Source organism: Leuresthes tenuis, unplaced genomic scaffold (assembly GCF_036924035.1).
Source record: "Leuresthes tenuis unplaced genomic scaffold, fLeuTen1.0.hap1 SCAF_17, whole genome shotgun sequence".
NCBI lineage: Eukaryota > Metazoa > Chordata > Actinopteri > Atheriniformes > Atherinopsidae > Leuresthes > Leuresthes tenuis.
The window spans coordinates 33711617-33725014 of record NW_027325371.1 but is presented as its reverse complement, the minus strand read 5'-3'; the positions used below and the strand labels follow the sequence as shown (position 1 = coordinate 33725014).

Genomic DNA, 13398 nt, shown 5'->3' with positions numbered 1-13398 from the left:
TTTTTTAAGATAGAGAACCCTGTTATTCCAATATCAACATTGTCTCCTCTTTAGCTCCTTATTAATTCGTTGTTATCATCAATATGTGGTCATGTGCAACATATGCGTGTGTAGTTCCGGTTTTGGCCGCAGACGTTTGTGTGTGCGTGTGTGAGACAGAAAGCAAAAGATCAGCAACAATTTTAATTCTCAGTCCTCTGCTCCCTCTTCTCTCTCACTCACACTTACTGTTTGTTTAGGGAGGCGGTGTTCAGGTGAACTGTTGCCATGGCAGCGAGACCCCTGGTTGCCTGGCAGCACTTCCTGCTCCTCTCCAGAATGGGAGGGGCCAAGTATTTTAGGAAATGATGGTGTGAAGAGGAGGTGGAGGTGGCAGAAAGGGAGAAAGAGGTAGCGTGAGAGAGAAAGAGGCTGATTTGTAGTTTGTGGATGGCTCCATCTTTCCTTCTAAGCCTTTGCTGGTGTCTGTGTGCAGGTCATTAGACTAATGGAGCAGTTGGCCAGCAGGTTAGTCTCTCACAACTAGTTAGCCCCTTAATCTCCGCACACGCACACACCCAGAATGTTTCACTCAGGGTTTGAGATGAACTCCTAACAACCACCAAATGTGAGGAGATTTTTTGAAGACTGTCTGCCCCTTTACCAGGTGAATGTTTACATCAGAATGGTTTTGTTACGGTGGCCAACACATGCAAACGTGTTACAAATTGCAAAACAAATCCAACAGTAAAACGCTGCAAGAGAAAAATGCGGCAATCACAAAAACAACCGGAGCACATGCGACGCAATCGACTGCAAGAGAGAAACGCTGTAAGTTCACTCAAAACACAATGGAAGTTGGCCAGGCCACTAGGGGGTCTCGACCTGTGAAATAGAGGATGGACTATGGGAGATCCACCAAATTAAATTAAAGCACGCTAACATTTGCTACATAACTCCACTGCTCTTCTATAATATAATGGTAAAAGATTTCGTTTAAAAAAAAAAGACGTTTTCAAGAAGAAAACGTACCTTTTAACTTTATTCTCCTTCCTTACTATGGTAGATCTCCCATATTCCATCCCCTATTTCGTTTTGCCATTTGTGACGCGTGTGCTCCGGTCGTTTTGTGAATGCCAGGATTCACAGTGCTCCAGGATTGTGGATAGACGCGTTTGTTCCAAATCCAACAGAAAAGTAATTGGTGTTTATCCCACTTTATGCACCAGATTATTGGTCCTTAACGTTTTTCTCTTTTGCACTCATTTCAAAATACTAAAGTGCATTTGAGAAATGCAATATTTGTACTGTGGGAATTTAAACTAGTGTACCAGGGGGGAAAAATGAAAGAACAGAAAACATTGCAGCAAGGAGGTCATTGGTATGAATGGAAGCACCTCTGCCCTGTCAACAGGTAGTATTTCTGTTTGTTTTTTGTTTTGGTTTTTTTTTTCGTCCCAAATTCCAAGCCAAGCTCAACACCCTGTTTTGCCCGGACATGTTTTCATGTATTACAGATTGCTATCTTTGGGAATGAAGACATGCTTGTAGCTTAGGAGTGTCTGTGGGAAAAAAAAGGAAACAATTCCAGATTGGCTGGTCTCTGATCACAACCGGTCAATAAAGCTGAAACTCGGCAGATAAGTTGGCGCATACTCTTTTCAGACTTTTGTATCATCTTTTATGTTTCATAGCTTGTCAGAAAGCTGCTATTCACAATGATGTGGGGCTAGATTAAAGCGGAATGTGCTGCTTAACAACAACGCTGACATAAAAAAAAAATCTATCCATATATGCACTACAATAACATTTAGAGCGGTTTTCATATCAAGAGTTTTGCACAAATTAAAAAGACGCTATGTAGCACAATGAGGATGTGCAATGAGTTTAATGTAAAGAATATGGATTGTCACCAAACTCCTGGCACCCAGGGATCAGAGGGAAATTAATTTATTGTGTGAGACGAGCCAGTGTGCTACTGATTAGCAGCATGTATCTGAGTATAACAAAACTTAAACTAAGTCGACTGCCTAAAGAGCAGCTGGGGGGTTATTAGCCACATTCCGCATTGTTTAACATGGCAATACTATGCTAAGGATACCTGCTAGAGATGCTGTCTTTCTTCTCTCCAGCTGTATTTCAGCTCTGACACTGATATACTGGTGTGAGGGCATCCTGAGATACAGCCGTGCGATGAATAACTAATAACATCTCATCTGAAACTTAAATTTTCTGGTGCAAAATGAATGCATCACAAAGTGTCAGTGAAGTGGCTTCTCTCTCTTATTGAAGCTAAGCCTCTGTGAACATTAAGGGTTAGTACAAAAATGTATACATCACTGTGTGCTTAGAAATGAACAGATGGAAAGCTTCAAGGTATCTCTATCATCTTTATTATCCAAACTGAAGCAATAAACAATAAGTGTTATAAGACTTATATATAAATAAGTCTCTATCACTGGTTTATTGCAGGGTTGTTGTATTTGATTGTATGCGATTGCTTAGTTGCACTGTATAAACTGTGTAGCATTTTACTATGACTTATACATACATATTAGGGCCAGGACTTTAACGCATTAATTAAAATGAATTAATTCCACAAAAATTAATGACGCATTTTAATCGCACTTATTTTTGCACCACGGAACGTTTCAGGCATACCGATTATACTGCAGCACCAACTAACGTTCATGACTTCAGACATAGGCGGCGCCAGGGTTGGGCTTGGTGGGCTATAGCCCCACCGGGAATTGTGTTAGTCCTACCATAAAACCAAGAGAAGTGCGGAGTCCAACAGCGCCTCCACATCAGGCAGCTATCGATGACAGCTGTCACTCACATGACGTCATGACGTGAGTCACTCATATGAGCGCGCTTTGCTTGCATGCTCGTCACAAAAACCGGCGGATTGTACTCATTTGAAAATCAAAACCTGGTGAGTTTTAATATGGTTTTTATTGTTTTTGGAAACTTTGTTGACTTTGTTGCTGCGTGTTGCCTGTTTCATGCGCTTCCTTGCTGCGGTCTTGTTGCCTAATTAGGCCTAGTTAATACTTAATTTATCGGGGCTGTGTTTTGACTCTTGGCTGATGACACCATCTGGTGGCGGAGACCATGCAGCACATTCCCAAAGGCAATGTATGAAACAATTACAATTATATATATTAGATGGATAGATCTTTTTTCTTGCTGTCCATAATTTTATAGATACAATTATAATGATATATAATTGATAGATAAATATATGTATGAAACAATAATAATTACATATATTAGATAGATCTTGTTTTTTCTTCCTGTCCATAATTTTTCCATTCTGCCTGTTTAAAACAACATTTTTATAGATTTTACCCAGAACAGAAACAAAAACATACACCTCTGTATAGAAACCTACTGTATATGATTGTACCAGAGGTAGTCTGTACATCTCACGAACCATGTATGTGTCAGGAATTGCAGAGAACTGGACCCAAATGCAGATGCTGGTAGAGACAGGTAGGTGAACAATGAACTTTATTTTTACTCGCAAACGGAACTCACAGACAACAGGAGGAACACAGGAACACCAGCCATGGGAAACAGGCTATAACACAAGACAAAACACAGGCACAGAACACACAGGAAGACAGGACACTGAACTTCAAAATAAAACAGGAGCATAATAGGGAACAAAATACAAAGACCATGACAGGACATTTGTAGGGGTTAGGGTTCAAAGGCAGAAAGCGCCTGAGATCAGTTGATTAACTGAGTCAAGTATTGTGTACTGTTGCTTGGTTGGGACTAAAACCTGCAGCCACTTGGCACTTTGTGGAATAGTTTGGACATGCCTGCTTTCTCTGGGCAAGACAAACTGGCACAAAACAAATGGGAATGCAGAATACAACTGGCACATAATCGTACTTTACCTTAATCATACCCTTGATCTTGTGCTGACTTATTCAGAGTGAACAGTTAACAGTGTTCCCTCATAATCCTGTCTTCTCTGACCATTTTTTGATAACTTTTACATTTACATTACTTGACTATACAGCTTCTGAGAATATTTTTACATGTAGAAAGTGTCTATCAGAGAATGATGTAACCAGATTTAAAGAGGTAATTCCATCATTAGTTTCATCTTTCTTCGGCTGGCCACCCTTCCTGGTTCTGGTTCTGCCAGAGGTTTCTTCCTGGTTCTGGTTCTGCCAGAGGTTTCTTCCTGGTTCTGGTTCTGCCAGAGGTTTCTTCCTGGTTCTGCCAGAGGTTTCTTCCTGGTTCTGGTTCTGCCAGAGGTTTCTTCCCGGTTGTGGTTCTGCCAGAGGTTTCTTCCTGGTTCTGGTTCTGCCAGAGGTTTCTTCCTGGATCTGCCAGAGGTTTCTTCCTGGGTCTGGTTCTGCCAGAGGTTTCTTCCTGGTTCTGGTTCTGCCAGAGGTTTCTTCCTGTTAAAGGGAGTCGTTCCTTTCCACAGTCCCTCAGGCTCAGGACAGGAGATTGGACTGAAGACAAGTTTTGGTGCAATCTGTTGGTTTTCTTAGCTAGGATATTGTTTTTGAATTGGCTCCATATGAATTAATTGGATTATTTTGAAATTAATTGATTGGATTTGATTGGATTATGATTACAATGAACTGAACTCCAATTGGCTTGAATTGGACTGTATTATTTAAGTGCCTTGAGAATATATTTGTTGTAATTTGGAGCTATATAAATAAAACTGAATTGAATTGAATATACATATTTAAGGAGGTGGGGAACTGGTGGAAACAATCAGAGCAGGGAAAACAATTAGACCAGCAGTGGAATGCAAGAGGAAGGGGCAAGTCACCTGAAACAATAGGAGAGATACATTTCAAAATAAAATAAATCCACAAGACAACATAGACAAAACAAAAAATAAACATGACTGGATTTCCTGGACATGACAGTAATAAAGGAAAAAAGATTCATACCTGTGAAAAAATACTGATTTACTGAATTAAAATATGTGTAATATGTATGACGCACCTCTGCATTTTATATGGTTGTCCATCATTGGAATAGTCCACTGTTGGTGCATTTAGTCACCATTGGTGTGTCACTATCTAGCAGTACATTGATGTGTCTCTAGATATCAGAGGAAGAATTAATACACATAAAAGTAATCATTAGAAATCCAAAAGACCAAAAATATTAAATAATTTTTCACCTTAATAACAAATGTTGATTCATGTCAAGTTATGGATGCTGAAGAGCATGGATGAAGAACAGCTGACCGTCTGCTAACATGACAAAGGCTGTCAAAATTTGATTTACACTCATTTTCACCCAGTAGGTCAGTTATTGGAAGTTATTGAGCTAAAATGCTCATATTTATTTAAAAATTAGTGTAGGAGCATAGTCTGTGACGGCTTGTGGTGACATTGAATGGGGGGGGGGCTAATGTATTATAAAAGCCAAGTAGTTGTATTTCAACATAAAAGGTGTCCTGTTGGAATGTAAGTTTAAACTATCACAACAGCACGGGCCTTTTCAACAAACCACCAAAACACTATTTAGAAGAATGCACTGATGGAAAATATACCATCTACCATCTCTCTGGAAATACAAATACTTTCACACCATAAAAGGTTTTAAAAAAGGTCAACCCAGACTTGTGCTAAAAAATTGGTTTCAACTATAGTTTATTGCAATTTGCTTTGGACATCAGCACAAAACTAAAATAGTAACTCCAGAAACACACTCCAGAAAGACGGTAAGAGAGCCTTAAAAGAAATACTCCACAAAATGTGCCATCTCTGGTGGGGGTCTACCTTATCTGAAGAGAAGCTTCAAGAGGCTGTTAGCCATTAGCCTTTCTAACGTTAGCCGTTAGCCAGTCCTTTCTCTCAAACCAAGTTACACAATAGCTACGATTTTGGCGCTTTTCTTTCCGTGTAATTTGGATATCCTTTGGATGATGTGCCCCTACTTTTTTCACCTGAGGACATTGAAGAAAACGGATTCGAAAGTAAATAATCCACTTCGTTAACGCCGATGTCTGCCATTGTCAAAGTTTCGCCCTACACACGCAATCAAGTAGAGTCGTCTGTGATTGGCCCAAATCTATTGGCTTTGGGCTGTACAGATTTAGCCCAAATAAGCCGCAAATGGAGGGGGCGGGACTTGCAACCTGTCACTCAAATGTTGAAGAAAAGTCAAGTGTACCTGAGTTGCTTCGCTTGGGCTGTAGATAATTAGCCCGTTTTAACCCATTTCATGGGTTTCAGTTCAGATTTTGCTCCGCCTCTGATCAAAAATTAAAAAACAATTTGTTTAAAGTGTTTATTGAATTATTTATATATTATGTTCTCATTTTGATTGAATAATGTAGGGAGGGCTGAGCCCTGTTAGCCCAATTATACCAGCCGTCCCTGAGCATAGTACTACACTTGTTTTATGAGACACACATTTGAGGGCTGCATTGGGATGTAGCCTACTTGTGTTCTCATTAATGTTTCTTATTCAATCACCTCAATCACTGCATGATTATATAAAGGTAGAAAAATAAATAAAATACAGAGGAGGAGAATAGAAAATGAAACAGCCTTTACTTAATTAAAAACTAAATGAAAACAATGAAATAGGAGTGTTATTCCTGACCAGTGCGTCAAAAAATATGCTGGAACGAAACAAACAACCCGATGAATCTCTAGCCTATAAAATTATGTGTTTTCTCCTGCGGGACACAAAATCAATGCATTTCTATTATTGTGCGGGCATGAATTCTCAAAGTTTTGCGGGTGCGGGCGGTAATGGTCAGAAATTTTGACACAGTTTCCTCATGCTGTTGTAAGTTAGCACTGACTTTCTCAGTCGTTTCTGTCTATTTGCCACGCATTTGAAATGTTGAAGTGGCTGGCTTGACTGCAGTCTGATACTGGCCCAAAAGTATGTCAGCCTACCGTGAAAATGCTCGATTACCAGTCCAACCATGGCATAAGTTAAAAACAAAGCTAATAACTAAGAACACGGTGTATCATCACAGAGAGCATAGCATATTTTGAAATAAAATAATGTTACTTCCTTCTTTGTCAAGGCAAAATAGCACCTTAAAACTAAACAAAAGAAAAACCTTGCTTACTTCCATTTTGCAAACTGTAATCTTCTTCTTCACAACAACATGCACTTCTCACTATTCACTACACTAATCTTTTTTCACCTCTCTGCTTCTTCTTCGACCTGCAGTCTGCACTCAGGGCCTACTCGCCGCCACTGACTTCATTGCTTCTCATTGTTTTCAGGTCAAATATTTATATGCGATTAAAAATGCGATTCATTTTGATTAATTAATTACATAGTCTCTATTCAATTAGATTAATCTTTTTAATCGAGTCCCGGCCCTAAGATATATATATATATATAACCAGTGTATTGGCTATTAAGGCATTTAAAGTAAACATTTAAAGGTTTACTATGTAGAAATATGTGGAATTTATTACTGTACACGTGGATCATTTATCATTTTCCAGGTTTCCAGTGCCTGTATGGAACACACAGACAAACAAAAGCCTTTTGACATTCCTTCAAGACCAGTATTCAGCATGTCAATGTGCGGTGTTTCATTAACCGGTATCCTGCTTCTCTGAAACTGTGTTGACACATGAGCAGTAGGTGGCGCCAAAGGACCAGAGGGTTCCAGCGAGTGTCTGGATCCAGCTTATTTCTTGAAAGGAACAAACAAAACGTTGTGTTCCAGGAGAGTAATGGGTCAGTACTCATTTAAGGCTATGGTTCCCAATCTGAAGCTGTGTTCACATAAAGTTAGATGTCAGTTCCTCCAGATGTGTTTATGAAGAAAACTGTAAACCTACGTTCTGAGGAGGATTTAAATTTTCTGGTATCAGACTTGACTGATTCCATAGCTAAGAAAAAAGTAAACAGAGACTGAGATGAATAAAGATCCACATATTATTACTAAAAATCGCTCTCTGGCATTGAAACATAACAATACAGTAGCATACAGCAGAGTCCGAAAGTCCAAGACACCATCAAAAACCTTAAAGTCTTACTTTTGTGCAGTTTTAAGGTTTGCTAAAAAGTTTTAGATTCTTCTATTTGAGGCAAATATTTGAGCTTGTTCATTTTTTTGTGCTGCAGCTCAGATCTGTTTGAATTATTTCTCCATTTAAGCAGCATTAAGATGGCACTCCAGGGGATTTGATCACTTGCTGAAGTAAATCAAATTGGAGCCATTGTTTTCTGCTAGAACATCGCATACCATGTTTAAGATATAAAAAGAGAGAATATAGTCAGAAATGTTGAAGATTATGGACATTCTTCAGGTTTTCAGCTTTTCAACCATCCCATTAAACCAGGGGTGTCAAACTCACAGTGGGCCAAAATTTTAAATTGAACAAAGCGGGCCAAGGTTGAACAAATGAACCTTTTAATATGGAACCCAACAAGTTTTGATTTAACAATGAATACTGAACAAGCAAGGCTTATATAACTTTAAAGTCCAGGCAAATTGAGTTGCTAATAATAATAATAATAATAATAATAATAATAAAAACACATCAATGGCATATTAAATTAAATCTAAAAAAAAAATGTAATGCCTCCTTTCTGTTTGCAGCCTTCTGAGGTAAATGTCAAAATTAGCTTCTTACACAGGCTAATAAATTTGAAAATAAAATAACATAAACCTCTTTTCATCTCCTTTACTTTCTGGCTCCTTTGAGCTGTGTCCAGGTGTTTCGTTTCATAGTCTCGTCTAATATTGTATCCTTAGTTACTGACGCGTTGGCTCCACAAACAAGACAAACAGGTCTGTCTTTTACATATGTAAACAGATATTCTGTCTCCCACCTGTCCACAAAAGTTCTATTTTCTGCCTTTCTTTTCGCCATTTTTTGGTAGGGTAACAGTGACAGGTCTGAGGTCGAAGTGTGGTCTGGGGGAGAGGCGCGGGAATACGGGGTGCACGGGGCTTTCAGACGAAGGAGTGTGCAAGAAGACCGCTGGTATAGACGCTATTGACACAGAGGAGGGGGCGTTGCCTCTGTCCTAATTGACGCGCCAAAACAACAGCAGAGCATTATGGGATTTGTAGTATAAGCGGTGAATGCGGTGTTATGGCGCTGCCGCCGTATAATACTGGCCGGCCAGCTCTAATATTAATTTGAAATTGCATCGCGGGCCAAATATAATTACACTGCGGGCCAAATTTGGCCGATTTTATCATATGTATTGAAAAAATTTATGTTAATGTTGAAGTATGTGATTTCAGGCTTTTACACCCCATCTTTTTAAGATAATGAGAGTATCGAGATGGAATCTGATAGAATATAGAAACTACTCTAGTTTCAATGATTATTGTTTCTCCAATGTGAGAATCATCAAATTTTCTAGATCAGCATTCGACACTTCAAGCTGTATAAATGTCACATAACACAAGACATGGCTGAAACTGCCTTTAGGTGACAAATATTCGCTGAAAATAAAAAAAAAACAAAACAAGAAAAGTTCCTTGGGCTTTCAACCACAGGTCACTGCTGCAGTTCTGGAGCTATAAAACCTTCTGTCTGTGTCACACTGTGTGCTGGAGCTGCTGGTATAATTGTTACTCTCAGGGTGAATGAAGAAAAGGGCAGTTAAAAATTAGCTGAATTTGTCCTGAAAAATGTTTTTGTGTCTGTGTTTGCAGGAAAAAGTCTACATAAGAAAAAAAGAGTCTAATTTGTTGACCTGTCTGTCCACCTCGGGTTCTTTAACTCATGGCTGCCTCTGAAGATTCGCTTTAACACACTGGAAGTTCAAGTTCAGCCTTCATGAATTCATCCACGCCGTCAGGTGAGTCTCTGTCAGCCTGCTGGGGTTTAAAATGTGGGAAGTTTGAATGCTGTCAACCTCCAGGCTGAATCTGTATGAGCAACACACACTGCGTTGTTGCTCCTGTGAGTGCTGGTTGCTGAATGCAGGATTGGTGTGATGAGCCATGCTTTCTAGTTGCTCTAGAGATGGTATCAATGATTTGAAAATCAAGCTGTCAGTGAGTAAGCAGATCCTTTCACGATGACATGATGAACTACAGTGCTTTTTCATGTTTCATGGTCACCTTTCATTGACTTTGTAAAAACGTTGGTCCAAAGCTAATGGTCTAAAACCAAACCAAACAAAAAATTCTGTGCAAGTTTGAGCAAAATACTGAAGGCAGTTGAATAGTTTCCACATGTGGAGGCAGCACCTCAGAGTTGAAATATAGAACAAGCACCCACCTCTGTTTTTAGTACAGTCTTTCCTAACACTGACAGCTTTGGCATGGTGGCCAGTGGCTCCGAGGCTTCAGCATATTGTGGGTTTTGCAGGTGTTTGGGAAAAGAGAATGAACTGTTTGAAAGTTTGACCAGATGATGGCAGCAGTGTTGAAATATTTCACGTAGACATGCAAATATTTTCCCCATAGTGGCAGTGGGATGGGATCAGCAAAGGAAGAGTCAGGAATCACCCTGAGAGGACCCTAAATGCCTGCTCCAAATTCTATCCCTTTTATCCCATTTATGTAGTTTATTTTAATCTGATACAGGGATCCATTTTATGTTTTAAATTAAAACAAGTTGTTTCTAAAATATATTGGCTTGATACTTTTGAGTAGTATATTTAGTAAAAGAACAGAGAATCACAAGTATTTTTGGTACTTTATAGCACAGGAAAAAATTGCATTTGATGATTTACCATATTTTCCGCACTATAAGGCTCACCTGATTATAAGGCACACCCTCAATTATGGGGTCCATTTCTGTACTTAACCCATACATAAGGCGCACCTGATTATAAGGCGAATGCTGAAACATGGTTCGACGGTCAAGGACAATATCGACTGAAGAACTCACACTGGACATGGGCAAAAGCAATAATGATGACACGATTCAATCTCTAAGTACGAGCTCGATACAATCTTCGCCCCTGTAATGAAGGTAGTCTTCATTACTTACTTTGGTCATTTAATGTCACAAAGGACACAAAGTTAACATATTTAAGAATGAGGCACAGACAAATGAACAAGTGTTTATTGAGTCTATATTGTTAACAGTGTGTGCAGGTCCTGTGTTGCCCTCAGCAGAGGATGAGTGGGGACCAGGCCTGCAAAGGAAACATTTAGTTAGTTAGTTGGTTGCCTAAACAATGCTTTTCAACTGTAGCCAATGGTGCTTGATAAAAGTGATGTGACTATGCCAGATAATAACTGAAATATGTGTGTGTATGTGCAAGTCACTCACCTGTGTTTCCTCTATAGGGTGTTCGAACAAAAAGAGTCGCTGCGCTCACTGTGCTATATTTAAAGGTTCCGGGTCGTGCCATGAACTGATTGGTGTAGGGGGGAGCGCACCAGAATCAGTTCATGGGTGGTATTTAATAGATTGAGGGATATTGTTTAGAACCAGTAGAAGATGTATTTGATGGAGCGTATAGTAGAGGGTAAATGTATTTTAAGGTTTTGTCTATTGTTGTTATGTGGATATGTAATGGGAGGGGCAGAATTCCCCAGGGTCTTCGTTGGTAGCGGCAGAATAGTATTTAAGGCTGCCAGTTGCGCCATGTGTGGTTGTTGCTGTTGCCACTCTGCTCCTAGTCCCTCGTATGTGTCTGTATCTTTACTTATTGTTGGTGAATAAACACCTGGTTGGTTTCACACAACTCCGGACTCAAGCCTCTTACCTTGCGAATCCAGCCGCTACCTGGCCATCCTAACAGCCCCATTCAGAGTGAATGGCTGGGATCCGCCTAATCCTGGATTCACACCGAACACAAAGCGAGTGACGGAAGTGACCAGTTGCCATTAATTTCCAATGTACGAGAGCGAAAAGGCGCAGCAAAAGTGTATGTCGCTGTGAGCGGCGCAGAGGGGGCTTAATTCCCCGATGAATGCTCGGTGCTCCCCGCAGTGAGTTCAGAATGGCGGTATCCGTGACAGATTTTGGAATCCGGTGCACACATAAGACACACCAGATTATATGGCGCATGGCCGATTTTTGTGAAAATTTAAGGCTTTTAGGTGCGCCTTATGGTGCGGAAAATACGGTATGTTTGACCCGACTGACAGATGAAGCGAGTATAGAAAATGGATGTATGGATTTATCTTTGGTATATTTATTTTGTATTTATTTGGTGTATTTTTTTTCTTTGACTTGCAACTCAAAAAAAGTTCTGTTAGAATCCAAGGATTTACCACAATGTCTCATTTCATCGTTGTAATCAATTGATGCTCCACAGACTTTTGCCCATTGTTTCCCGCTTCTTTTGAAATTAAAATTGATTTTCGTGTTAGATGTGTTGCTGCAATTTAAACCGACTCCAGTGGTGGAGTGTGTTGCACATTTTCAATATCACAGACAAATATCAAACTCCAAAAGGACATTTTGACTTGAAATAGAAAAAGCAGAGGTGTAGTTACTGAAGGCTGCATTCCATTTTGAGGAATTGTTCTAAAACAATCCAGCATGCACTGCTGAGTAGCCGGCTAACCAGCTATTCTGTTTAAAAGTATAGAGAGATGTTTTTTTTGTACATTCTGCGAGCCCAACTTGTTAGTGATGATGTTGGCTTGCTGATGTTGAAATGTAGTGTGAAATGTGGTCTAAATCTAACTTCAGTGTGCATTTAAGTGGTGACAGTGGAAAACCGTTCAATATTTTCTAATGAACCTGAAGGGTGGGCACAGTTCGCTGGTTGATGCGTTTCGTCTCTAATTTCCATTTTCTGCAGCAACTCCACTTTAGTGGCAACAGTTTTGACAGCTTAAGCCAAGTGACTAGTTGACTCACTGTAATGTGGTTGTCATAGTTACAGGTAGAGTATGCATATCCCCCCCCCCCCCCCCCCCCCCACACACACACACACACACACACAGACACACACAGACAGCAGTGTGACTCCAGGGGTTGACGCTCCTCAAATAGAAACGCAGAGATGAGTCATCCACCGAACCACTGCAGTACACTCACACACACACACACACACACACACACACTCACACACACCTTCAGCAGATGTGTTTAGTATGTTAGACCATTGAGATGTCAGACATGGTGCCTGGTCAGTCTCTCTTTTACCTGCAAAGTACTTCTAAAGAATAATTAAAGATGCCGACGTGTCCTGAATAAATAATCATCATTCTGGATAACAGAAAAGCAACATGTCAGTGTGCAACAACATAGGACCTCTATTTTATTTATTTTTCCTGTTTCCCTGTTTTTAGTCACTGCAAGCGAGTCATACTGAGGCAGTCCTGAGACAAAAGGTTTATACGACGGGAGGTTGATGAGGGAAATGAAGGTGAGGAGGTGGGATGAAGGTGATGATTAAAATCCAAAGGCACGATACAAAGAAACCTCATCAGCAGCATTTTTGGAAAGGTAGCTGTCAGTCATTAGATGAAGAACTGTCAAATGCAGAAATAAGAACTATCCTGAGCCCATC

At 39.9% G+C, this 13398-nt stretch overlaps 1 protein-coding gene across 3 annotated transcripts in view; it reads left to right on the top strand.

Moving 5' to 3' along the window:
• The window catches only part of hdac5 (histone deacetylase 5), a 79589-nt gene that overhangs the window by 17154 nt on the left and 49037 nt on the right, over window positions 1-13398 (top strand). For 2 of the 3 annotated variants that reach the window (XM_072368038.1, XM_072368037.1), the window contains exon 2: window positions 9626-9771. The exons of the other annotated variant lie outside the window; for it this stretch is intronic. In XM_072368038.1, the coding sequence (XP_072224139.1) occupies window positions 9750-9771 (22 nt within the window). In that variant the 5' untranslated portion in view covers window positions 9626-9749. The remainder of the gene's footprint in view (window positions 1-9625; window positions 9772-13398) is intronic. 3 annotated transcript variants of the gene reach the window in all.